Source organism: Phyllostomus discolor, chromosome 12 (assembly GCF_004126475.2).
Source record: "Phyllostomus discolor isolate MPI-MPIP mPhyDis1 chromosome 12, mPhyDis1.pri.v3, whole genome shotgun sequence".
In the NCBI taxonomy this organism is placed as follows: domain Eukaryota; kingdom Metazoa; phylum Chordata; class Mammalia; order Chiroptera; family Phyllostomidae; genus Phyllostomus; species Phyllostomus discolor.
In genome coordinates, this window is record NC_040914.2 from 42,373,603 (window position 1) to 42,397,436 (window position 23,834).

Here is a 23,834-nt window from a genome sequence, read left to right on the forward strand (position 1 = left end):
GTAATACATGTTTATTTTAGAAAAATTTTAAAAAGAAAAATAAAGAATTCTACTATCTTTAAAAATCACTTAGGTAGCTCTGAGGTATGTCATGTATTGCTCCAAGTGCTTGCAGGCCCTTTTTGCATTCATAACAGCTGCCTGAATACATTTTTTTTTTCAAGTAGAAAACCCTCAGTTTTATAGCAAAAGAGACTGACACTATAACAGTTTTACAAACATCAACGCTTCCCCAAGATGCCCAGGCGGTCAGCAGAGCTGGGGCTCAAATCAGGGCACTATGGTTCTAGCCAACTGTGCTGACACCCTGATGCCACCACCCCGTCTCACACAGGGGTGTATTTGTGTTTTGGTGTACCTGCTAACAGTTTTTACAATGTGCGGTGTCCCTGTACATACTGTGTAACCTTTGCACTTACAGATATGTCGTGACACATTGCCCTATACCGTAAACGTTTCCCTACCTGAATTTTAACACCTACTTAACATTCGTCAGATGCATGTGGCTCAATGCATCTGAGAACCAATGTCTCATTTTGGAATAATTAGTTTGCTTCCTATTTTTCCCTGTAATAACACTCCTGGGATGTGCATTCTTACCGGAGAATCTTTTCACACCTCGTTTTATTATACATTCTAAAGCTGGAAATGCTGGGTCTAATATTCTGTGTGTTTAAAAAGGCTTTTGATACATAGTGCCAGTCATCTGGATAGGTGATTCCAGTTTGCAGCTCTGCCTATAATATAGGGACTTGCTCCACTTCACCCCGACTGAGTCATTAAGTGAAGAAAAAAAAATGTTACCAATTTGGGGTGGTCGGTACCTTTTAAATGGGACTGCATTAGAGATGCCTTGATTCCACCATTCACTAATGGAATGCGGAAAAATGAAAATGAACCTAATGTACCCCAACTGGGGGATGGCTACATCAGCTGGCATCTCACACCGGGAAAGCAGGTCACGATATTTGGGCGCAGACGGTGATAGAAGAAGGCCCCCGCCGCCCCTGCGCCGGAGCGCGGCTGCGGGCAGGAGTTCCTGCGTCGGGAACTGCCCTCCCCACGTGCCCGGCTCTGCGCCCCGTCCGGGGTTGGCAAACTGGTCGGTGTGGGTGAAGGACACAGATCCGGGCTCGCGTCCTGGCCAGGCTCGACTCGCCGGCCGACGCTGGCCGAGGTGACTACCCTCCCCAGCCTCGGGGTCTCGATGTCCTCACCGGCCTTCTCCTCGGCGAGCCGGGAAAGCGGACTCTTCGCGGTCCGGCCCCTGGGCGCCCGGGAAAGTTTCTGCCGGCCGCTTTCAGAGGCGCACCCACCGGAAGTGTCCGGGTTGTGGCGGAAGCTGATGTTTTCAAGATAATAACAGTGTTCAGAGAAGCTTGGCCGGCGAAGATGATTCAGGCGATTCTGGTTTTCAACAACCACGGGAAGCCGCGGCTGGTCCGCTTCTACCAGCGTTTCGTGAGTGCGGCCCCGCTTCGTCACGTCCCTTCCGGGGACCCGTGTCCTCTCCCGTCCCTTAGGCCCCGACGGCTCGCGCGGCCACCGCGCGCCGACCGTCTCAGGCTCTTGCACTTTGCGTGACCGTCACGCTCCTTCGTCTCCTTCCCCTGGGCCGGGCCTGGCGTCGGGCCTGCTGTCCCCACGCCCCGCTGCTTCCGCTGCTTCCGCTCCCCCTAGCCCCTTCCTGGACCCCGGCATTTCTGTGTCAATTTGTGACACTTCCCGCAGGGTCTCAGGGCTCTGTAAGGGATGGGACGGGGCGGGGAGGGGGGATGCCTCATTGCAAACATGAATGATTTAAGCCATTTTAATCTTGCTTAATCTCAGTCGCAGGAGGAGGAGGAGGAGGAGGGAATATGCAGATTCTTGAAGTGTTTTTGCTTTAGCCAGGGAGTCTGGAATGCTTTTCCATAGACTTTTAAAGGCTAGATTACATTTTATTAAATAACTATATCGAAATAAAAACATTAGCATTCGATATAACTACTCATTTTTGTATCTGTGTGTGAATTTTCCCCTGTTTTTTTTAAGGTGTTATTGAGACCATCCAGTTCACCTTTTCAACATGGATAATTCAGTGGTTATTAGTAGGGCCACAAAGTTATGGGACTGTCATCACAATTTTAGAATATTGTCATTCCCCGGGAAAGAAATCCCTGCCCATTAGCAGCTATTCTGTATTTCTCTCTCAAGTCCCCCAGCCCTAGGCAACCACTAATCTACTTTATGTCTCTAAATTTGCCGATTCTGGGCATTTCGTATAAATGGGGTGATAGGATGTGTGGTCTTTTATGACTGGTCTCTTACCCTTAGCACAGTGTGTTTCCAGGGTTTTTCCGAACTGTAGCTGTATCAGTTTTTCATCCCTTCTTGTTGCCAAAATACATTCCGTGGCACGGACATACCAGTTGTGATCGTCCCTGTACCAGTTGATGTTCCCACCTGAGGCTCCTGTGAATAACGTGACAAGAACATTCATGTACTACCAGCTATTATGTGGACGTGTGTTTTCATTTCTCTTGGTGTTATACCCAGGAGTAGAATCGCTGGGTCAAGTGGTAACTTTTTTTTTAAAGATTTTATTTATTTATTTTTAGAGAGGGAAGGGAGGGAGAAAGAGAGAGAGACAAACATCAATGTGCGGTTGCTGGGGGTCATGGCCTGCAACCCAGGCATGTGCCCTGACTGGGAATCGAACCTGTGACACTTTGGTTTGCAGCCCACGCTCAATCCACTGAGCTACACCAACCAGGGATAAGTGGTAACTTCATGGTGAACATTTTGAGGAACTGCCAGGTTTTTTTTTCAGAGTGGCTGGACCCTTTCGCGTTTTCTTCGGCAGCCCACACGCCCCAGTGTCTCCACCTCCGTAGTCACTTTCGCTATCTTGTTGATTAAAGATGTTTCAGCGGGTGTGAGGTGCGTTTTCCCTGTGGTTTTGGTTTCTGTTTCCCCGGTAACTGATGATGTTGAGCAGCGTTCATGTCCTTATTCGCCAGCTGTGGATCTTTTCTGGAGAACGTAGGATTTTTGTAAGAACCGTGTTAGCTCATGAGTGAAAATTACCTTGCCGAGTGCAGAGTACTGAAAGATGAAGAGGGGTTATTGAAAGAATTGAGGTCTGTAAATAGTTGGGAGGTTCCCTCTTTGGTGAATGAGAAACCAGGTGGCCTCACCCTTTCACACCACGTCCCCACCGACCGCTTCCACTTCCCCCCAGAGTCAGGTAAAAGGCCCTAGTTTGGGAGACGTTTTGGTGAGTTTAAAAAAGTGCTGGTGCTTAGCACGTTTTGTGCTTCCGAGTACACAGTTAACCCTTTAACTCCTGGCATCTTTAAATGGAAACCAGGAGGGTAGTGACTGATTTACTGGAACTCACAGGGGCAAGTGATGAGCAAGTTTTCATTCATCCGTTCAGCAAATACTGTCTTCCCACGCTGAATCCACGTTATGAAAAATAGTTTCTCCACAACGATGTTTTCCCCGTTTTTACCTCTATGTCTTTTAGATAACTAACCACTTGAAGCTTAAATTAAATGCTGCAGGAAGAAAGGGATTAACATGTCTTGAATCTATTTTCTAACTCTTCGGGCAAGTCTGGTCTGAAGGTTTTCTTAAGCTTTGCCTGCCACTCCGAAGTGTGGTCCCCAGACCAGCAGCATCCGTGTCACCTGGAGGTTTCTTAGAAACGGTCTCAGGGCTCACCCAGGCCGACTGAAGCAGAACCTGCATTTTAATCACATGTGCAGGTGACTTATTGCACATTTATTGAGATTTGAGAGCACTGATCTGGAGCTGTTAATTATTTCTATAATGACTTACTCTGAGATGTGTGTGTGTGTGTGTTTGTATACACACACTCACATTTGATTTATATATAGTGATATGTATATAAATCGAATGTCAGTTACCAAGAGATTCCCTCACAGTTGAGCTTTCTCATATGTAGTAAGTGCGGAAAAAAAGTATTTATAGCTCTGCAATTACTCAAAATTCTTACTGTAAATGGAACTTTTCCTATCTTTCTCAGTAGCACTTTTTTGGGCACGCACCGTCTTCAACGTAATACCTATATCACCAGCAGAAAAAAGCAAGCTCAGCTTGTTTGAAAACGTGTGTGTGATCACATCTCGATCTCCTTAAGGCGTCAGACTGGTGGACGCGCCTGCCCTGGGACAGACATTTTCCTGGGGAAGACGGAACACCTCAGGGCCGGGCCTCTAGCTCCTCTCTCACCTGGCTGGAGAGTTGGCAGTTCTCCTGCGTTGGGTACTGAATCAAGAAATGTCGGCCTACCCATCCAGGCGATAGTGGCTAGTGACTAGGTATCTAAGTATATGTGCCCTTCCTTCATCCCTGTAGCAGAGCCTTGTCCATTTTCCCATGGACTTCCCTTTTATTTTTTCTCACCAGTTTTGTCTTTTCTGGAAACTGGTACCACATGGTCAGCGCCTTCCCAGCCGGGAGGCACCCCGCTCCCTGTCCGTCTCCGGCAGCGGGGTGTGTTTTCGGACGTTCTCGCTGAGTCACTTTCTTCCTTTCGCTCTGCAGCCAGAAGAAATCCAGCAGCAGATCGTCCGGGAGACCTTCCACCTGGTTCTCAAGCGGGACGACAACATCTGTAACTTCCTGGAGGGCGGAAGGTAAGCGATCGGCTCCAGTGTTCTCCCCGTGTGTGCCCTTTGGGGGTGGCCCTCATCACTGTCGCTTCTCGGGGCGGCAGTGCAGCGCCGGGTGGGCGCCCGGCACCCCTGGAGCCGAGGGGGAGACTGGGCGTGCGTCCCGTGTTCCCCACCTGGCCGTGCACTTCCTGGGAGGGCGGGCGGAAGGAGAGGTGAGGCGACGCAGCGTTCGGCACCGCTGCCGAACGTGGTTGCGTCTGCCCGGCCCGCCCGGCCTGTTCTCCGGCCCACCCTCCCCCTCTCTGTTGGGCCCTTTCTGTTCTCCCGGGACACGGCTTCTCTTTGCTGTGTTTAAGACGCAAGCCTTTAAATGGTTCTCGTCTTCCGCAGTTTGATTGGTGGCTCCGACTACAAGCTGATTTATCGGCACTATGCTACCCTCTACTTTGTGTTTTGCGTGGATTCATCAGAGAGTGAACTCGGGATCCTGGACCTCATCCAGGTACGTGTGTCAGCCAATGGCAGCCACCTCAGGGAGTGAGCACTGGACGGTCGGGTGGCCGTCCTGCACCAGGGCTGTCCAACCCTCGGCCCGCAGGCCGCATGCAGCTCAGGGCGGCTGTGAATGCGGCCCAACGCAAACTCGTAAACTTACTTAAAACACGCTAAGGTTTTTATGTGTGATTGCATGTCACAGTGTATTTATGTGTGGCCCAAGGCAACTCTTCTTCCTCCAGGGTGGCCCAGAGATGCCAAAAGGTTGGACACTCCTGCTAGATCCTTTTGTCAGTCTCTTTACTGACGTCGGTGAAAGTTGCCAGGCGTCCACCAGGTGGCGCCACAGGAACGCTCCTCAGCCACCCTGAAACACTGACAAGAGCTTGGAGTCACTGGTTTCTACCCAGCCCTCTCTCTGCCCTCGGTTTTCAGGCGCTGCTCTAACACCAGTTCACTGACCAGGTGTCCCGTAAGCCTAACTCAGCTCGGACACTGTCCGTGTGCAGGCAGACACCGAACCCAGGACTGGGCCGTGTGCCGCCTGCGCGTCTGGCCGCCTGGCTGCAGCTCAGAGGTTCCCGTGGCCGCCCCCTCGGGTTTGATGTGTTTGCGAGGCTGCTCCCAGGACTCTCTAGAGAAACACTGTCCTTCCTGGATTGCCAGGGGGGCATGCGAGGGTGTGACACAGGGCGGTCAGACGGGGCAGCGGTGTAGATCAAGGTGTGGGGAGTGGACACCCCTCTCCCCACATTTCCTGGGGTTCACTCACCTGGAAGCTCTGAACCCTGCCCTTCTGGGGTTTAGTGGCAGCTCCATTACAAGGTAGGGTTAGTTAAATCATCAGCCATTGGCGAGTGGTCCCTTCCGGGGGTGAGGGGGCACTGAACGTTCCAACCCTCTAGTTACGTGTTTGGTTCCCCTGGCAGCCGGGCCCTGTCCCTAGGTATTTGCCCAGAGTCGCCTCAGTGGGAGCTGATAGTTTCCTTTCCTCCCACTGGAGCCGAGGGAGACAGTTGCCCAAACTGTATTCCCGAAACTGAAACGGGAAGCACTTTCATTTGATGATCGAGTGCAGGTTTCTTTATTTAGCATTATTGTTGAAGAAATAATACATTCGTGTTCCAAATTCAAAAAGCTCACCAAAAACATGCAGTGAAAACTACCCTTCCTTCCCCAGCGCGCCCCCACCAGTCGCCCCCTGTGGGTCCCTGGGAGCGACCGGTTCTAGTTTTGGAGCCGCTGGCCAGAGGCGGCGCCGTCTCAGGGAGGGACCTGCAGAAGTCTGTGTAAACAAGGTGTGTCTGCCTGTGCGCTTCAAGTTGAACAAACACTTGTAATGAGTGATGAAAACACAAGTGAAGAAATAACACAGCGAGGGAAGAGAGATAAGTTATCACTGTAAGACGGCCTAAGTATGTACCCAGAAAACCTAAAGAGAAAAATGCACAAAATATTACAAGTAATGAACGGTAGAGCAAAATAGCAGAATACAAGATGAAGTCATCAAAATTAAATGTTCTGTGAGAACAGCTAGAGAAACTTCACCTAGAGTAGTGACAGGGGACACTCAGTGTTTGGGAATTACCGTGGTGCGGAGTGCTTGGCGCTGACCCCAGTAACACTGGGGGACCCAGAAGGCGTGCTTGAAGGGAGTGGGCTCTACACCTCCCCTGGTCGGGAGGAGTCCGCAGAGGGGACAGCAGTAACCGACAGACTGGGTGGGGAGCCCAGGCGCGACGCCGTCAGGAGACCTTACAGAACTAGGCAAAGGGAAGTTTGTCGGGAAGAACGAACGGCCAGGAAGTGCACAGGTGTGCTTTGAGGAGAAAGGGGCAGTCGTGGGGTGTTGGCCGCACGAGCCTTAAGAACACGTCACGTTTGCAGATGAAATTACCTACTAGGAAATCCAGAACAACTGGAAGACAGCCGTGAGCGTGTGGCTCCGTCCGTGTGAACTGAGAGTGGGGCAGAGCTCGGCAGGGCCGTAGGAGTTGGGGTGCTCACCTTTGGAGGCGGGGTCTGTGTGAGGGGGCCTGCGGTGGGGGGGTCCCTGGAGCTGGTGATGTCCCATTTCGGAATCTGGACGCTGGTTATGGGGCGTGGTCATTCTCAGAAGTCACAAAGCAGTGACGTGCGTCTTTATCCTCTGTACACTCCTCTGTTCCAGCGTGACGTTGGAGAGCGAAGAGCGTAATCGTGTTAGCTAGGGCGGGCAGGATGCGGCGTTGTGAATGAAGGGCCGTCGGCAGGACAGAGTGTGCTCACACGCCGGCAGTTGCGGGTGCTACACGCGTGGCGGCCGTGTCCGTAGTGTTTCCGTTGTTATTTCATGCAGATCAGTGTCGTACACGGGGGGAGGAGGGCCACGTGTGTCTGCTGCTTGTATTGCTATCTTTTTTTTTTTTTTTTTTTAAGATTTACTTATTTTCAGAGAGAGGGGAAGGGAGGGAGACAGAGCGGGAGATAAGTTACATTTTGCATACCCCAGGGACCAGGCACGCGCCCTGACCCGGAGTCAGAGCGGCCACCCTCCGCTCTGTTGGGTGACGCCCGGCCCGCTGAGCCGCACGGGGCGGGGGCGGCCTGCGCTCTCACGCCCTCTTGGTCGCTTCGCTCTCGCTGCTTCTGAGGTACGAGTGAGCGCCGTGGAGGCTGCAGGGAGGCCAGGGGGCCGGGCTGCTCTCCTGGGGCTCGGTCTCACTTCATGCCTGCGACATCTTTAAGAAAAACGAAAGGTTGCCCTGTTCTAGATTGTCCCCCCCAAACTGGGACTCTGGGGTCATCGGCTCTGGGGGGTAGGTTCTGTTTTGAGATTTACCGCAAGGTAAACGGTATGAGGACTACCTCTTGACCTCCAGATGTGATAGTTTTGAAGACGTGGGCATTCCCTATTTTTCTTCTTCACCCATTTCCTTTTGTTCCCTAGGTGTTCGTGGAGACCCTGGATAAATGTTTCGAAAACGTCTGTGAGTTGGATTTGATCTTCCACATGGACAAGGTACCTGCGGTCCCCACCCCGGGGTCCCTAGGAACCAGAGCCTTGGGTGTCTCTAGCCACCTCCACTTTCATGTTCTTCTTCTGTTTTCACACTCCGGGGGCATTCCCAGAACCTGTTTTCACTTGATAACTTAGCAGTGGCCGTTTGGGGGTGTTTTTGCTGGGACCTGTGCCAGCGCTCACACACAGAGACTCCTGCCGGGCCCCCTGGCGTGCAGCAGAGGCGGCCCCAGGGCGACCGGCTCTCGGGCCCTCGGTGGGACGAGTGGTTTCGTGCTAACTATAAATAGCTTTATGTTTCCCGGGCAACAGTCCAGTGAGAGTAACGCTTTGAAATAATCATGACACAGAGGCTTTGACTTGGCTAGTAAAATGTATTTATTTCCTTATGAGCAGTGCAGTGGCTAAGATATCGGCTGTGCAGTTTAGAGCCGGGCGGTGCTCTGCAGGGAAGCAGTTCAAAGTGCGTGTTCTTAAACGTGACCTGTGTCCTCGTGTGCCCGATTAGACGCGGGAGATAGCCAGCAGGGGCGGGGGCGGCCACGTTCAATTCATCCAGTCTGGCACACGCCGTGCCTGCTGCTCCCGCGGGAGGGGCTGCTGCTTCTGAGGTCTGCCTGGTCATGGCGTGGTGCTCCTTACCTGGTTGCTGTCGCCGTGGTCCATGGTCCGTGGGGGGCGGGTGCTGGCGTTTGGGAGACCGCCCGTGGCCGGGCCGGGACCCTTCTTCAGTCTGCGTTTGCCCTGGCGAGGCAGGTGTCTTTGGACCCCTCGGCGTTCGATGCAGAGACACAGATGGGAGAGACCCGTGCCCCGCACTCGGGAAGCGCGCCGCCCCGCTGGACAGATGGGCCACGCGCCGCACTTCGAAAGGCGCCACGGGGGCGTGCAGGTGCCCAGTGGGCACGGCGGTCTGCGGGGGGCCCATCGGCAGCTCTGGCTGAGGGTCCGGTCCTGGGTGTGCGGCCCTTGAGTGCCGAGTGTGGCACAGCCGGGCGGGGCGGGCTCCCGGCGGGCGGGTGGGGGGGGCGGCAGGGTGCGGCTGGTGGGAGCCGAGGGTGGAGAGCGGGCAGGGCCATGCGCATCCCTGGGCACCGCCTTCTCCGGGGCAGGGCTGGCCCTTCGGGGTGCCCCGGGGGCTCTGCGCCCGAGGGCCTCGTGCAGTCGGGGGCCGGTATCCCCGTGGACCGGTCAGCAACCTGAGGCGTAGGCTCCAGTGCCCGGAACTTAAAACACTCGTGTTTTTTCACTAAACCTTAGAATTGGGGAATTTTGAAGCATGACTGTTATAACAGATACGGCATGTAAAAATTTACAGAATTTGTGAGTTTCTGTTGCTACAACCAGAATCCCAGGAGAGTTCAGGTTTTCAGAGTTCACGCCCCTGAAGCAGCGGGAACACAGGTTGTGTCGCGCGACAGGTGCAGGCCAGCCGCCAGAGACCTGGGGCTGCGCACAGCTCCGGCCAGACGGGTCGCCAGGGGGCCGCTGGGGGCACTTTGGACAGTGCACCCGTCACCACTGCTGCTGCACAGCGTCCCTGACCCCCGCGCTGTGTGCCAGCGGGGCCCGGCCCGCCGCGTCTGCCGGTGCCCTCAGCCGGGAGCAGTGCGTCCCGCACGGAGAGCGCCGGGTCGGCACGGGGCGCGCGTGCGGGGTCGGTCCGGGCCGAGTCCGCAGAGGCAGGCGGCGGTCAGACTGGAGAGCCTTGTCCTCCGCGCCCGACTCCGGTGGGCACTGGAGTGTCCCTTCGGCCGAGCGAGCGGGGCTGACACCCCCTCGTGCCTAAGGCACCTTCACCTGGCGTTTTCTCTCTTCCTGGCCGTTCCGCCTGCCTTTCCTGACCTCTTACCTGGCCCCTCTTCCTCTTCCCTGGTTTAGACCCCCTTAGGAAACCTCACGCAGTGCCGTGGCTTCAGGTCTCCGCCTGCTGGCGACTCCTACACCGCCATCACAGCTCACCTCACTTCAAATTCAGTTACGTGTAACACAGTCCCCAGCCCCTGCCTCTCCCGACCGACGGTTCTGGCTCACCCTTCAGGGAAACGAGCCATCATGACGTCACCTTGCGTGACGTTCCCCCCGGTGCCGGGAACTGAAATAGCGGTTTTTGTCTCGTGATGCCCTCGGCTGCTGTTGCCATGGCCTCTCACGGCGGGTCGTGGGGCACGGCAGGTCTGCCCGGGGAGGAGCCAGCGCTGGAGCCCGCATGGCTGCTGAACCCCGGCTCCGCCACTTGGGAGCTGCACGTGCACGGGCGTCGGGAAGGCCCTGGGCCCGTGTGGCAGGCGTGAGCTTCGACTGTGCTGTGCGGGAAGTGTTTGGGACCGGGCCCAAACTGTGCGGGGTGTGTCCTCCTTTTACCTGTCCCTGCCCCGGCCTGCCCTCCCCCCAGACACTGCTGAGGGAGGGATCGGACTGTCCTGGTCCCCGATGCTTGTCCAGGTGTCAGCTCGGTCCCTGGCACGCCCTGCTGCCTCGTTGTTGAATTCAGTTAACCACCCACTGTTCCCGGTGCCGTCTCCGTGAATCTCATCTTTGGGGGGAGACAGAATGAAGTCAGTGGTGGGTGGTGATGGGGGCTGGGGAGGAAGTGAAGCGGGCCACAGAGTGGGAAGGTGAGATGGGCATTTTCCATGGGGCTGTGGGGAGGGCGTCCCGCAGAGGTGGCACTTCAGTGCGAACCCGAGGGAAGTAAGCCCAGCTGGCTGGGGGAAGTCAGGGGGAGGAAGGCGGGCAGAGCCCCGAGGGTGGGCGGTGTGGCTGAAGGGAGCGAGGAGGGTGGGAAGGAACAGGGGGTGGGGTCCAGTGGGGGAGGGATCGGATAGGCCATCACTGGGTAAGAAATTCTGTTAAGAGTCCCCGTGTCCCGGGAGGGGAGCGTGGTAAGCGTGGGGACTGACTTTCCGAAACGTACCACTTGCACAGATTGTCTGCTGGTCACCCTGGTCCCTGCGGCTCACTGCGCGGAGGAGGACAGGAAGTCCTCTGTCTCTAAGCTTTATTGCCTGGCACGGTAAACAGTGTGTGAATCGCTCGAGGCTGCCCTGAGGCGGGTCCGCGGGAGCCGGAAGAGCTGATAGATGGTCTGCGCCTTATCCCCACTGTAGCCTGGGAACTGCGGTCACTCCCGGTGTCCCGGTGGGGGGGGCCGCCAGGGTGTGGGCCCGGCGTCCGCCTCGGGGAGCGTTTATGAGCCTGAAAGCAGATGGGTCTGTTGGCCTGGTGAAAACACACCACAGTCACGTCTCTGTCGTCGACCAGCCCTGGTGGCCACATCTGCCTGTGACCTGGGGAGTGAGGTCTCCACCCAGGGGAGCCCAGGTGGCGGAGGCTGCTCCTGGAGTCGCCCGGGCCTGCCCCACGGGCTGGGACGTGCCGGCGGCCTCGGGCAGAGGGTGCCCCAGCCCAGCGCCCTCGCTCCAAGGGGAGCCGCCCCGCCGCAGCCTGGAGCCGAGCACCTCCTGCGCTCCCCCCAGCAGGACGCAGTGTGTCCCTCTGGACTCTCATTTGCCCACAAGTTCCACGTTCAGTGCTGGCCACGGAGCCCTCGGGGAGGGAGAGGGAGATGCCCTGCCGCTGGTCGTGAGCCCTGGGCTTTCAGGCTGCAGCTCCGTCTCCCGCCCTGGGTGAGGGCAGGGGCACGTCCCCGGCGCCCGCCTGCACGTGGTGCACTGGCCCCGGGCACTTCTGCTGCACCTCCCTCTGACCCAGGTGCAGGCTCGTGCCTCTGGGGGTGGGTGGCACCTCCCACCCGGAGGGCCCGCCCTGCGGCCTCCTCAGTGCACACCAGCTGCTGCCTCCGCCACGACTTCTCGTCCAGCCACCCCGGTTCTGTCAGTGGACACCGTCCTCCGAGGTGGAAAGTCTCATCGATGCCAACTCCCCCTCTGCTTCCAGGTGGTCACCATGTGGTGTTGGTTCTCCCTCAGTGTGTGCTTCCGCTGCCCCTCTGCCCATGCTGTTCTGTTTCTAAACGCCCTTTACCTGAGTGCAGGTAACTAACAGAGCAGCTCCAGGTACCTGCAGCAGCTCTGCCCAGTCTCGCTCCCGCATCCCTCCCCGGTCTGACCCTCCGTAGTAGGGGACATCCCTCCCACTTTCCCTCCCCTCTGCGTTCCTCCCCTGGCCTCCGAAGACCCCTGGGTGGCAAGCCCTCTGGGCCCTCGGCTCCCCCTGCCCTGGGGCGCAGCCCCCTCAGGCCCGTCCGAACCTTCCTCTGCTTTCCACACGCACCTTGCCAATCCCCACCTCCCTGCTTTGTCCCTGCCCTTCCCCACCCTGAAACCCCCTCCCCGGCCCCCGGCTCAGGGCTCAGCCTGAGCTCCACGTTCCATGAGGCTGTCCCCGCTCTGCAGGGCCGGCCTGCCCGCCCCCCTGCTCTCGCGCTCGGGTTGCTCAGCCCGTTCCCACGGGACGGTGAGCTCTGGGAACGGCGTCGGCCTGTGAGGCCTGTGATGCACGGTGGGCGACCTGAACAGTGCAGGACACTCGAGTGCGGCTGGTTGGTTGTCCAACCTAAGTGTGCCTTTTCATTTTTAAATTGTTATAATAACTTTTCAGATGACATCTGATGCACATTTTTAAAAGCTAGGCTCTAATTAGCTCCTGACTTTCAAAGTGATGGCCCACACATGCTTGCTAATTTTGGGGTGCTGAGGGAGCAATGTAGACGGCCCCCCTGAACACCCCCTTGGGTCTCATAGGTCATCAGTTCTTAGACCCCTGTTTTGTGGTGTCCATGATTTTAGCGCATCGAGCCGAGGTCTCTCGCGCGGTCGCTGGCGCTCACGGTTTGACCAAACCGGTGTTTCCTATTGGCGGCCCGCGGCGCCGCGGGCGACGCCCAGGCAGTGGGTGCGCGGCTCGGTGGAGCACATTGCCCTCCACCGCTCGGGGCTGTTTTGAGGATGGCAGTTAGTAACTGGCCAGCTCAGTAAGTGGTGATTTTTGTCTTTGTATTTACCTTTCTCTTACTGTTCTCTCTCTTTCCAAATTCCCCCTCAGATCCACCCTTCACACACCCTTCTGATGACACATCAGAAGTGGTTTCGATTCTCTGACCCCTTGTCCGAACTGTTCTGCAGCTCGCTCTCCCCCAGCTGCGGGTCATGTGGGGAGGGGGCCACGCCTCGCTCCGCCGTCCAGCGGGACCACTGCCAGCAGGACGGAGCGCAGGCTCCTCCGCCCCGTGTACGAAGACCTGAAGCCTCCGCCTGCCTCTCCCGCTCACCACCTGCCAGTCCCTCCCTCGCACTTTGTGCTGCCGCAGCGCTGACTCATGCACCTTGTCTGTAGGAGGTCCCGGCTCTGCCAGGTTTCGATTCAGCTTGCGAAGGGCCCTGGGGGCGGGGCCCCGGGCCTCCCCAGGAGCTGTGAGGGCTGCAGAGAGGCAGGAGCCCATCTCCTCGGAAACGGGCTCCTGGGTCCAGGCGTGATGTTTGCACGTTTTTCTCGGTGGCCAGATAAAGTGTGCTCACTCCCCCGACCCCCGCCGTTTGGTCCGCCGGGAAGAGTGGCGGAGGCCCGGGGTGGCGGGCAGGAGCCTGCTCTTCACTTACCCGGGTGCCGGTCGGGCCGGGGCGGGGGTGGCTCCAAGCACGTTGCAGCTCGACGCCCGTCGAGAACTTGTGACGGTTCCTCCCGCTGCTCAGGAGACTCTGCACTGAGGGGAAGGGTCTGCCCTGTCTCAGGGGCCGGGGAGCAAACCCCTGCTTTGGGAAGGGGGTTGGTCAAGATTGTGATCGCCACGCCAGCTAGTAGTCGTCTCATGCTTAGGTGTCAGGCACATGATAGCTGAGGGCTTCAAATGCAGGGTCTCGCTTTCCCTGTGTCGTCTTGTTCTAGCTTCGGAAGAGGCATGTCAGGGAAGGACTCTGGGTCTCCCCATTTTACAGATGAAGAAACTGAGGTTTAGAGCCAGAACGCCTGCTTCTTCAAGGCCACACAAGTAGGAAGTGGCAGGGACGGAATTCAGACCCTGGGCTCCACACGGCTACTCGGCCCTTAGCGTCCTCTCCTGCTTGAGCACCCTTGGCGTGGAAAGAGGTGCGTGTTTGGGGCATGCCGTGTGAGCACGTGAGCAGCCAGGAGAGGGGGAGACTCGGGGACCGCCCGGACCCTTTCTTGCCAGCACCGGGGTAGCCTCCGGGGCCAGCACTGCAGCCGGGGCGCCGTGGGAGGCGGGCTGGGGCTGCAGGCAAGGAAGGACAAGTCCCGCTACAACGCGTCTTAAAAACTGCTTCGCGGAGGACTCGCACTCGGACTCGGGGTTCTCGAGTGTGTTTTGCTGCCGTCGGCCGTACGGGTGCAAAGCCCTGTGAGGGGAGGATCACCGGCAGCACCCAGAGAGGAGTTAATGAGTTGCCGGGCGACGGGCCATTCCCTCCTTCATTTAGCAGTTACTTTACAGCCCACCCTCCTCTGAACTTGCATGTCATGTTGTCCTTGAGTCGTGGGGCTGACCTCGGTCTTCCTTTTATTACAGTTCTCCAGGTTCAGATTCTGCCCTTGAGTGTAAGCCCTTTGAGGACAAGGTCCACGTCTTATCTTCGTTTCCTCCTTCCGGCCCTCAACCTTCTGTGGGGTGAAGGTAGGCCTCGCTGCAGCTCACACTCTCACTGGCAGCGAGGGGAAGCCTTGACCCTGGCACGTGAGCTCGGGCGCAGTGGGCCCCGTGGGCTCACGGGCACAGATTTAGCTTCTGCAGACTCAGCTCTAGCCATTCGGCACGAAGAAAGAGAATAAAAATTCTAAGTGCGGAACGATTCTGCCTGCAGTTCTCCTCAGCCGCCCAGTGTGTCCTCAGGTGGGGTGGAGGGGATTGGAGCCGGCTCTTCTCTGCCCCTGCTCCGTCGTGAGCGTCATGCGTGCGGCCCGGAGTGGTTTCCGCGCTACACGTCACAGTGCCGCCTCCCATCTGGGTGGTCGCCACAGCCCCTGGCTTCGTCCGGGGCGCGCTGGGAGAGAGACCCGCCTGTGTGTTTCGGGGGAGGAAGGTGAGCCGGGCGCACCACACAGGCGCTGCGGGGTCGGGGCTGTGTCTCGTTCCCGTCCCACTCGGTGACTTGGAGCCTGGTCTCGTGTGAGGTGAGGCTCCGCCAGATTCATTTGTCCTCCGTTGAAAGAATGTGTGATCACGTGCGTGAAAGTGAAGAAAGAAAATCAAGGGCTGGGGACTGGGCCTTAGGGAGACATCTGGAGGAAGCCGTACATTTCCGGTCTGAAGACCGGGGAAAGGTGTAAAAACGGTGCAGGAGGCAGCGACAGCGAGGACCAGAGGAAACACAGACCCTGCCGAGGGCGCCGCCTCGTCTCAGCAGAGCCGCTTGGGGCCAGACGCCCGCGCGCCCGCAGGCATCTGGGCGCGGAGTGGGTTTCTCCGTCAGCGCTAACAACGGCTGGCAGAGCGGAGGCTCGGCGGCGCCCAGAGTGTTGTGTCGGCAGTCCTGGGCGTGTGCGGCGCCTTCGGAAGGTTTTCGTGAACTCCGTGTGGTGGGGGCAGAGTGCTGCCCCCCGCCAGATAGCCCCCCCTCGGGGCTGGGGCCGCTTCTCACCCCGTCGTTCCTGGCCGCTGGGCCTGCAGAGGCGCTCGGCTGACGGATGTGGCGACTCATCACCATGTGTGGGTGTGCGGACGAGGCAGATGCAGGGCGAGGGGCGGGGATGGCCAGTCCCCAGCCGGTCCTAAAACACTGATAAAACTCGGGACTTTGGAACGACAGCGGGGGTGGGGGGGGCGGGGGGGAGAGAAGGGTCCCTGTGTTTCTGCACCGGGTTTCCGGAGGGCGTTTCTGTGCCCTCTTCCCCTTTCACGTTCTTCCTCACACGGGTGGACAGGAACTGGAGACTGACGCTGGGCCAAGATGACTCGGTTTCCCTTCCCCCAACACCGCTCAGTCCTTTGCAAGTGGCCCTGTGGTCTCTGGCGCAGCGGCCACCACACCCTCTGGCAGCAGGGCGTGCGGGTGCTGCTGTCCCCAGAACTCCTCCTCCCCGTTCTCCTGGGCCCTTTCCTAGGAATTCATGAGGCCAGCCAGGCCAGTGAGGAGTGGAAAAGGTGGTCTGTGCACACTTAGCTTTTCACCCGGTAGACTCGCGCTCTCTGCTGTAAAACGAGAGGGTTGCCGTGTTGGCGTCCTCGGTTTCCACACAAGCCCGCGCTGTGCCCTTTTGGTCTCGGCCCGTTCTGTTGCCCTCCGTGTGGTGACAGCTCTGGGAAAGGGGGGCAGCGTGCGTCGGCAGGGTTTGCGGGCCCGCAGGCCTGCTCCCTCCAGTGGGAAACACTGGGGCAGGGAGCGAGCGCGTCCGGGGGGGTCTGTGCGGGTGCTGAGCCTGGGCGCCGGCACGTCGACGTGTGGGCGGCCCTCTCTGCCCATGGAGGTCCGCTGGGTGGGTTCCTGCGCCCCGGCACGGAAGCGCCCCTTCCTGGGGGAGCAGTGCTCTCCCGTAGCGGCGCGGGTGCTGGGTGCCTCCCCGTCCTCACGGTGGCCCCGGCCAGTTGTCATGAGCCGCTAGCGTGAGGAGCATATCACACCTACAGAAAAACACACTGTGAGTGTGATACTTAAAGACGGCCTCTTAGCCCGTGGCCAGCTGAGGGTTTGGGAACTCTGTTTTTACTGGAGGAAAAGGAATGTTTCTGCCTTCTGGCTCCACGCCGCTCTGCTTCTGGTGACGGTCCCCGTGGGCCTGGGCGTGGACTCGCAGCCTCCGACTCCGTGCGAAACGTGCAGCGAGGGGCTCGTGAGGCCCCGGGACTCTGCTCGAAACGATGTGTCGCCGTCCCGGCAGCCCCAGGGCTGTGTCCATCAGGGGCACCTCTGCCCTCGAGGGGCCACTGGTCTTTTCCTTCCTGGACGCTGCCATGCCGGCATGACACAAGCAGGCGTGCTGCCACCCACCTTCACCTGTCTGTCCCCGGCAGGAGCACCTGTGTCTCGGTGACGGGGTGAAAAGCCAGGCCGCCCCAAGGACAGTGTCTCCTCAGGGTCAGGGCGTCTGACCCAGAGGAGCCCCCCCTACCCCCGCAGCGGCGCTGGGGAAGGGCTGTGCTCGCCGAGCCCGGCGCGCCACACGGGGGGTGGGGATGGGGGGCGATGGGTGTGTGTGGAGCCCACCCTCGGGGAAGGGCGAGGTTGGGGAGGGGACGGACGGGCACAGAGCAGGGTGGTGTACAGAGGGAGGTGCCCCAGTGGGGACACACGTGGGCACAGAAATGTCCCTGGGAGGGCGGTGAGCTGTCCTGAGTGGTTCTTGAGTTTGCTCAGCCCGAGCCTTGGGCACTCAGCACCTGGGGTCCTGGAAGAGTGTCCCCGACTTTTGCAGGACTGTGTGGCAGGATCCCCGTGCGGAGTGGTGGGAGGTGGAGGGGTCAGGAGGAGCGGCGGCAGCAGCAGCGTGGTCAGCCGCACCGAGGGCCCTTGTTGCAGTTTGGGGAAGTGCGTTCTTTCCATCAGGAAGTCACAGCAGCTTGGACAGTCCTGGGGGGCCGCTCCGGGCCGCACGGTGCCCGCTCCCTGTCTGTGCGCGCAGTGGGGCTACTGGCCAGGCGTGGCCGGCGCAGAGCTGGGGTTGAGCTGCTCAGAACAGGAGGCGCACCCGCCGGGAGCCCCAGGGCTGGAGCCTCACCTGTCAGTGAGCCGGGCCCCTGGAAGACCCCTGGGGGAGCCCAGGGTGCAGACTCCCAGGCCCCCACCTGGGCCAGCACATTCACGTGCCTCCAGAGGCCTTTACAGAAGCAGGTGCCCTCAGGGGAGGGAGGACGGTGGGACAGGTGCCTGCAGAAGAGACTCAAGGGAGGCGGGGGTCCGGACGTGTGGGCAGGGGGCACAGAGGCTCCGCCCTGGGTGAGATCGCCCTCGAAGGAGTGGGCACTTGGGTTTTGGTGACCATCGCTACCTTTTGACTGTTTTGGAGGGTTTTAAGAGACAATTTCTAACAGGATGGGATTATAAACTCCCAACTTTCAGTCACTGAAGCTTGGCCTTGAGTGTGTGCACCTTGGCCTGGGGACGTCAGCACTTTCCCCGCGGTGTTTCCCCGACTCACCCCTCACGGCATTTCCTCCGTCACCTTCTCACCCCGAGATAAGCTGCGGGTTTATTGGGGTGGCCGTGTTCTCTGTGTCGGGGTGAGAAACTCTGCCTGCCTGTGGGGACTGCCGGGTCGGCGTGCCAGGGGACCTGCCAGAAGTGTCAGTGCTTCGGTTCTCTGGGCAGACACCGTGACTGGGCTTGGCTGGTGCCATCATCTCGGGTTGCTGAGTAGCAGAACGCTGGGAGTCATGGTCCCTGGCCATTTGAGTTTGTTCCGTGTGCCCTGCGTCGGGCTGGGTGTCGGGCTCTGGACGAACTTTGTACCTCTCTGCTTTCTCCTGCTGGTGTGGCTTTTATTGCCGCCTCGATGACTCAGGTTTCGGGCTTCATCTTCCCCTGCCTCCCTGCGTCTTGTTGGTCCTTGAGCTCTTAGGGCTCTCGGAGGGTTTCACCCCCCTTTCTCTCGACGTCCTCCAGACCACACACTCCATCTGCCACCTCCTGTCGTTACACAGAATGGTTCTCTGATGACGTCTTCAGCTTGTGAGGCGCGCAGTGTAGCACCGGTGCGTGCCTGCCCGCTCCCCACACCGGTGCTTGGCAGCCTCCACCTTGCTCAAGTCCCTTCCGTCCCCACTCAGGGAAATGGCGCCTGTCAGTCACTTCGCGTGCAGTGGGAGAGGCGGCTGTGCCCAGCGGAACCTGCTGGTGCCAGTGACACTGGTCATGGTGACCGTGTGGTGTGCGCCGTAGCGCACAGGAAGCCACGCGTGACAAAAGAGAATGGGTCTGAGAGAACAAAGGGAGGGCTTTGGAAAGGCCCGCTGCCTGAAGAGGAAACACAGTTGAGTCAGGTTTGGGCAAGGTGACAGGGGACCAGGCGGGGAGGGCTCCCACGTGCCGGCCGCCTCCCTGGGCCCGAGTTCTCCCCCCGCCTCGGAGAGACTGGGAGCTGTAGGGGTGCGTCATGGGTGAATTTTATGTGAGAAAAATGGCACAGTACTCTGGTCCGCAGAAAAGGTCTCGGCCCTCAAAAAGAAGTTCCGTGGCTGTCAAAGTGTCGTTGACAGCGAATGGTTGAGGGCGCGGGGCGGGGCGGGGCATGGAGTCGAGGTAACAGTCAGAAGGCCTGTTCCTCTGTGACTTGGGGTGTTGGTTTTCAGCAGTGCCCACCGGCTGTCCGTCATTGCGGGTGGGGAACCGGTGTTGTTCCTCCGCCCTCTTCCTCTCCCCCGCATCTCCCTCGTCTTCATCGCTGTTGACTTTCCACAGCATCCAGATGTGGCACCGGCACCTCCTGCCACGCTGTCCCCGTGGCCGTAGTCCTGCCGCTGCGTGGGCTGCGCGCCCACCACTGGTGCCCGCGCCCTCAGCGTCCCCGCCTCGGCTCCTCCCGAGAGGCCCGTGGGAGCGGCAGGCCCCACTCTTGCCACGCTGTCCCCGTGGCCGTAGCCCTGCCGCTCCGTGGGCTGCGCGCTCACCACCGGTCCTGGCGCCCTTGGTGTCCCGGCCTAGCAGCAGGCCCCGCTCTCGCTCTCGGCTGACAGTCAGAGGCTCCCGAGTGCCTCCGCCACGGCTTCTCTCCTCGGGAATTTCGTACATGTTGCTCCTCTTTCTGCTGGAATTTTATTGTGGAAATTTTCAAGATTCTGCCCTTCTTCTAAGTGATTGGGCCTTTTTGCCAGTTTGCGGAAATCCTGAAGTCTTACCCTGGGGGTCTGTGTTGGCGCCGACTGTTGAGGGCCAGCTTTCCCCAGGGCCCACTGTGTCCTCGCAGGTGGCAGGACGTCCTTCCTTTCCCAGGCCGGACGCGGTCCGTCGTGTGGGTGCGGACGGCCTGTGCACCCGCTCCTCTGTCCACGGGGGGCGACGCTGTGGTGACTGTTGAGAAGCCGGCGTGCGCCAGGCATGGGCCGTCTCATCCAGGCTCCTCCAGTGTCCCTCCCGACAGGAAGCTGAGGCATGGGGGGATAACGTGCCCAAGTTCACGAGCCAGCAGCAGAGCTGACGTTTAACCAGGTCTGTCTGACCTCAGAGCCTGTGCTCTCAGCCACCACCTCGCTGCCTCGGGTGTAGCCGGGCAGCTCCACCACGGCTCGTGGGAGACACCCGTGGCGTGATGAGCGAGCGTGGGGGACCCCCGTGGCCTCATTGACGGGGGATGAGTGGGGGGCCTGGGTCACTGTTGCCCGAGAGCCCGCGAGGTCCCCTTCGGGGTCACGCCGACCACCGCAGAGGGCTCTGACCCTCTTTCCTTCACTGCCCCTTCAGGTGCACTACATCCTGCAGGAAGTGGTGATGGGCGGGATGGTGCTGGAGACGAACATGAATGAGATCGTGGCCCAGGTGGAAGCTCAGAACAGGCTGGAGAAGTCAGAGGTGAGTGCACAGCTGTCCTGGGCCCCGGCTGGTTCTGGAGCACCCGGGCAGACAGGAGCGGGCACCTGGGTTGGTTTGTGGGCCGTGGCACCTTAGGGGCGTCTTACACTTACCTTCTTTCTTCCTGGAGCCCATCAAAGCTCATGGGTGCGAGGACAGGTAAGGAGGAGGCTGAAAGTGCTGGGAAAGCCAGGTGGCCGGGGAAGGAAGGCAAGCAGCTTCGCGGGGGGGGGGGGGGGGGGGGTTACCGCCCACATTTGTGGCTTGTAATTCCTCCTCTCAAAGCCACCTGTTCCCAGGGGGCCCAGTGTCCCCTCCTCTGATCCCACAGTGGCTTCTTCCTGGCCTGCACCAGGAGAGGCTGCTCTCCCAGCTGCCACTGCTCGTGGTGTCTGCCAGACCTCAGTGTTGCCGGTTTCCTTGTTTCCCTGCGAGCCTTACAAAAAGCTGCAGTGGAGTTTGGCTGGGGTCTGGAACCAACCCAGCCCAGCCCACCCGCATATCGCACAGATGTGCGCAGGAAGTCTGCCCCGGCCCCTGGGGTCTCTCCATGGCCGCCTCCAGCCCCATGCGGGCAGAGAGGTCACAGGGCACCTGCACACGCAGCGGAACTCGCAGACCGAGCGGCCGCCTCACCTTCCCAGGGGTCTGCCACGGCTTCCTTGCCTTGCACAGTGGGACTTGATCTTGCAAAACCGGGAACTCTCTCTGTGGGGACCGGAGGGCCTGCTGAAGAAGCTTTTCCAGCCCACAGCTATTGTGGCAACTACAGTTCTCCTAGAAACGCAGATGGGAAGCTTCCAGGAGCGGCGAGCGGGTCTGAGGCCAGGGGCTGGAAACCAGAAGGGCTGGAGCCTGGCTGCGCGAGGGCAGGGTGGGAGTCGGTCCGGAGGAGCGGGGATGGCGAGGAGGAGGCGACCTTGAGGGTCGTCCGCAGGGGGCGAGAGCCCAGAGGGTGCGTGCCGACTGCAGGCACGTGGACCGTCTGTGGGCGCCTCACCTCCTGCCAGTCTTTCCTCCCGCCGTGTCGTTGCGAAAGCCTGTTTTTTCCACCTCACATCATTAGTTGGCAGGCAGGTCCCCTAAGCCACAACATTCACTCTCCTTTTAAAAACTGCCCCGTGACTGTACTTGTTTATCCGAGTCTTCAGTCCCTTGAGGAAAGGGTTTCATTTTGTTTTGTAATCTGAAAAACACCCTTGTTTCCGCAAGCATTTAAAAAAAAAATTTTTAAATATACTTTTAGAGGGGAAGGGAAGGAGAAAGAGAGGGAGAGAAACATCAGTGTGTGGTTGCCTCTCACATGGCCCTCATGGGGGACCTGGCCTGCAACTCAGGCATGTGCCCTGACTGGGAATCGAACCTGCGATGCTTTGGTTCCCAGCCCGCACTTAATCCACGGAGCTACACCAGCCAGGGCAGTTTCTGCAAGCATTTATTGAGCACCGACTGTGGGTCGGGCCCTGTGAGGTGCTGGGGCTACAAACTGCAGTAGCCACACCCCTTGGGGAGCTCAGGTCAGGGCCCCCAGCCACAGGCCCCGCCCCCAGCCCCGTCCTGAAGATTGGTTGGCTGGCTGCTCCTGAGGGAGGGGGGCGGAGCCTGCACTAGGCCCCTCCCCCTGGTTGTCCTGCACGCTGAGGAGATGCCGCTGAGGGTCTGTCTCGCGCCCATGTCTTGTCTCCCCTCAGGGCGGCCTCTCGGCAGCCCCCGCCCGCGCCGTGTCCGCCGTGAAAAACATCAACCTGCCGGAGATGCCTCGGAACATCAACATCGGCGACCTCAACATCAAAGTCCCCAACCTGTCCCAGTTTGTCTGAGGGCTGAAGACCGGGCTGCACCGGAGTCCCGGAGCCGAGCCGAGCCAGTCCCGCGGCAGCACCCACTCCGAGCCGCAGGCGAGGAGCCGCGGCCCTGACCCACGCTGTGCCGGAGCGGCGGGCCTGCGTCGCCGCCAGCGAGTGCCCGTTCCCACGGCGCAGCCCTGCCGGCTCTGACTGCGGGTGGGAGGGTCCGGGCCCCTCAGCAGGGGTCAGCGCACCGGGTCAGCTCGCCCGTTCTCCCTCCGCGTGCAGCCGCTCCCGGGGCTCGGGCCGTGCGGAGAGGCCCGCCCGCTTCCCAGGACCCCCACCAGGACCTCGTCCGACTAGAGTCTTCTTCCGCAGCCCCACGAGGCGCCTCGGGTCCCGTCGCGCCCACGGTTGCCAGCGAGGTGCCATTGCTGCAGGGGGTCTGGCCCGCAGACCCGGGCTGCAGTGAGTGGTGGGCGAGGGCAGGGCCCTCCGAGGAGGAGCGCCGCCCCCTGGCTCCGCTAGGCCGTGCCCCCCGGAGTCTGCCCGTGCAGCCAGACTGTCGGATCACGGCCTCCCGAGGGACACTCCGCCCACTGCCCCCCGTCCAAGCTCTGCCCCCGGTGGCTGCGTGCCCGAGGCGGTCTGGTCAGAGGCTGGTGCCCGCCTTCCGCGTCCCTGCTGGTCGGAGAGAGCACCCCCACGCGGCGCTCTCCGGCGCAGCCGGACGCCCCCTGGAAGGGGAGAGGCCCTGTGTCTGCAGAAGATAAAGCTGGCACCGTGTGGAATGTCTCAGAATGACTGCTCCTTCTGGGTTCAAAATACATTCTCCGCGCGAGCAGCAGACGGGTCAGGTGCTGTGTTATGAGTGTCGAGTCTTCGCTGCACGGGAACCCACTGCCGTCGTACCAGCCCTGGCGCACGCGAGCCTGAGCCGGGGAAGGTTGGGGGCACAGGAAGCGTGCTGCCGAGACCGGTGGTGGGCGGACCGCCGTGCCAGGGGTCCCTCCCTACGCTCTGCGCGTGGGCTCGCCTTGTTCCCTGCAGGCGGCGTTCTCGCAGGGCTGGCTTTGGAAACGTGCAAGGCTTATGCGTGGTCGAGTCCTTCCCGCGGTTAACTCAGAGCTGGAGCTGCTCTTCGAGGCAGCGCCTGCGGCCCCCGCCCCGCCGCAGCCAGGCCGGCAGCGGGGCGCTGCACCGCCACGGCGCCTGCTGGCGGGGGCCCCAGACCGGTTCCTGGGCCTCCTGGTGCGTTCACGCAGCCTGTGTGGCACGGCACCCCGCCGGGCCATGAGTCTGGACCACGGCCATTCCCGCTTCAGCCGGTGCCCACCGCTCAGGCCGCCTCCCGCCCGAGGTTTTGGAACCCTCTCTGGCAGCCTCTGAGGGGGGGGGGGGGGGGGGCGGCTCGCGTTAGGCAGAAGCCCCCTTTGGTCAGAACAGGGAAGCGTAGGTGAGTGTGTCTGATGTCAGAGCCTTCGGAGGGGTTGGTTTTCTCTCACGGACA

The 23,834-nt window shown here is 59.8% G+C and overlaps 1 protein-coding gene and 1 non-coding gene across 2 annotated transcripts; both read left to right on the plus strand.

Moving 5' to 3' along the window:
- The first annotated feature begins 1,327 nt into the window (after positions 1–1,327).
- LOC114488574 (AP-3 complex subunit sigma-2) lies at positions 1,328–22,410 on the plus strand. The gene is made up of 6 exons (XM_028502303.2): positions 1,328–1,461; positions 4,555–4,646; positions 5,016–5,127; positions 8,050–8,121; positions 20,430–20,537; positions 22,229–22,410. Exons 1-6 carry the CDS (start codon positions 1,393–1,395, stop codon positions 22,355–22,357), a joined length of 582 nt encoding a protein of 193 aa, XP_028358104.1. The 5' UTR covers positions 1,328–1,392; the 3' UTR covers positions 22,358–22,410.
- On the plus strand, positions 7,707–7,842 carry LOC114488707. The gene has a single exon (XR_003683819.1). It is a non-coding gene; the product is annotated as a small nucleolar RNA SNORA14 (small nucleolar RNA).
- Positions 22,411–23,834: the final 1,424 nt, after the last annotated feature.

Coding starts and splice junctions, on each gene's coding strand:
- LOC114488574 (XM_028502303.2), top strand. CDS start 1,393: ATGATTCAGGCGATTCTGGTTTTCAACAACCACGGGAAGCCGCGGCTG. Junction 1,462..4,554: donor TCCGCTTCTACCAGCGTTTC/GTGAGTGCGGCC, acceptor TTCGCTCTGCAG/CCAGAAGAAATCCAGCAGCA. Junction 8,122..20,429: donor TGATCTTCCACATGGACAAG/GTACCTGCGGTC, acceptor CTGCCCCTTCAG/GTGCACTACATCCTGCAGGA.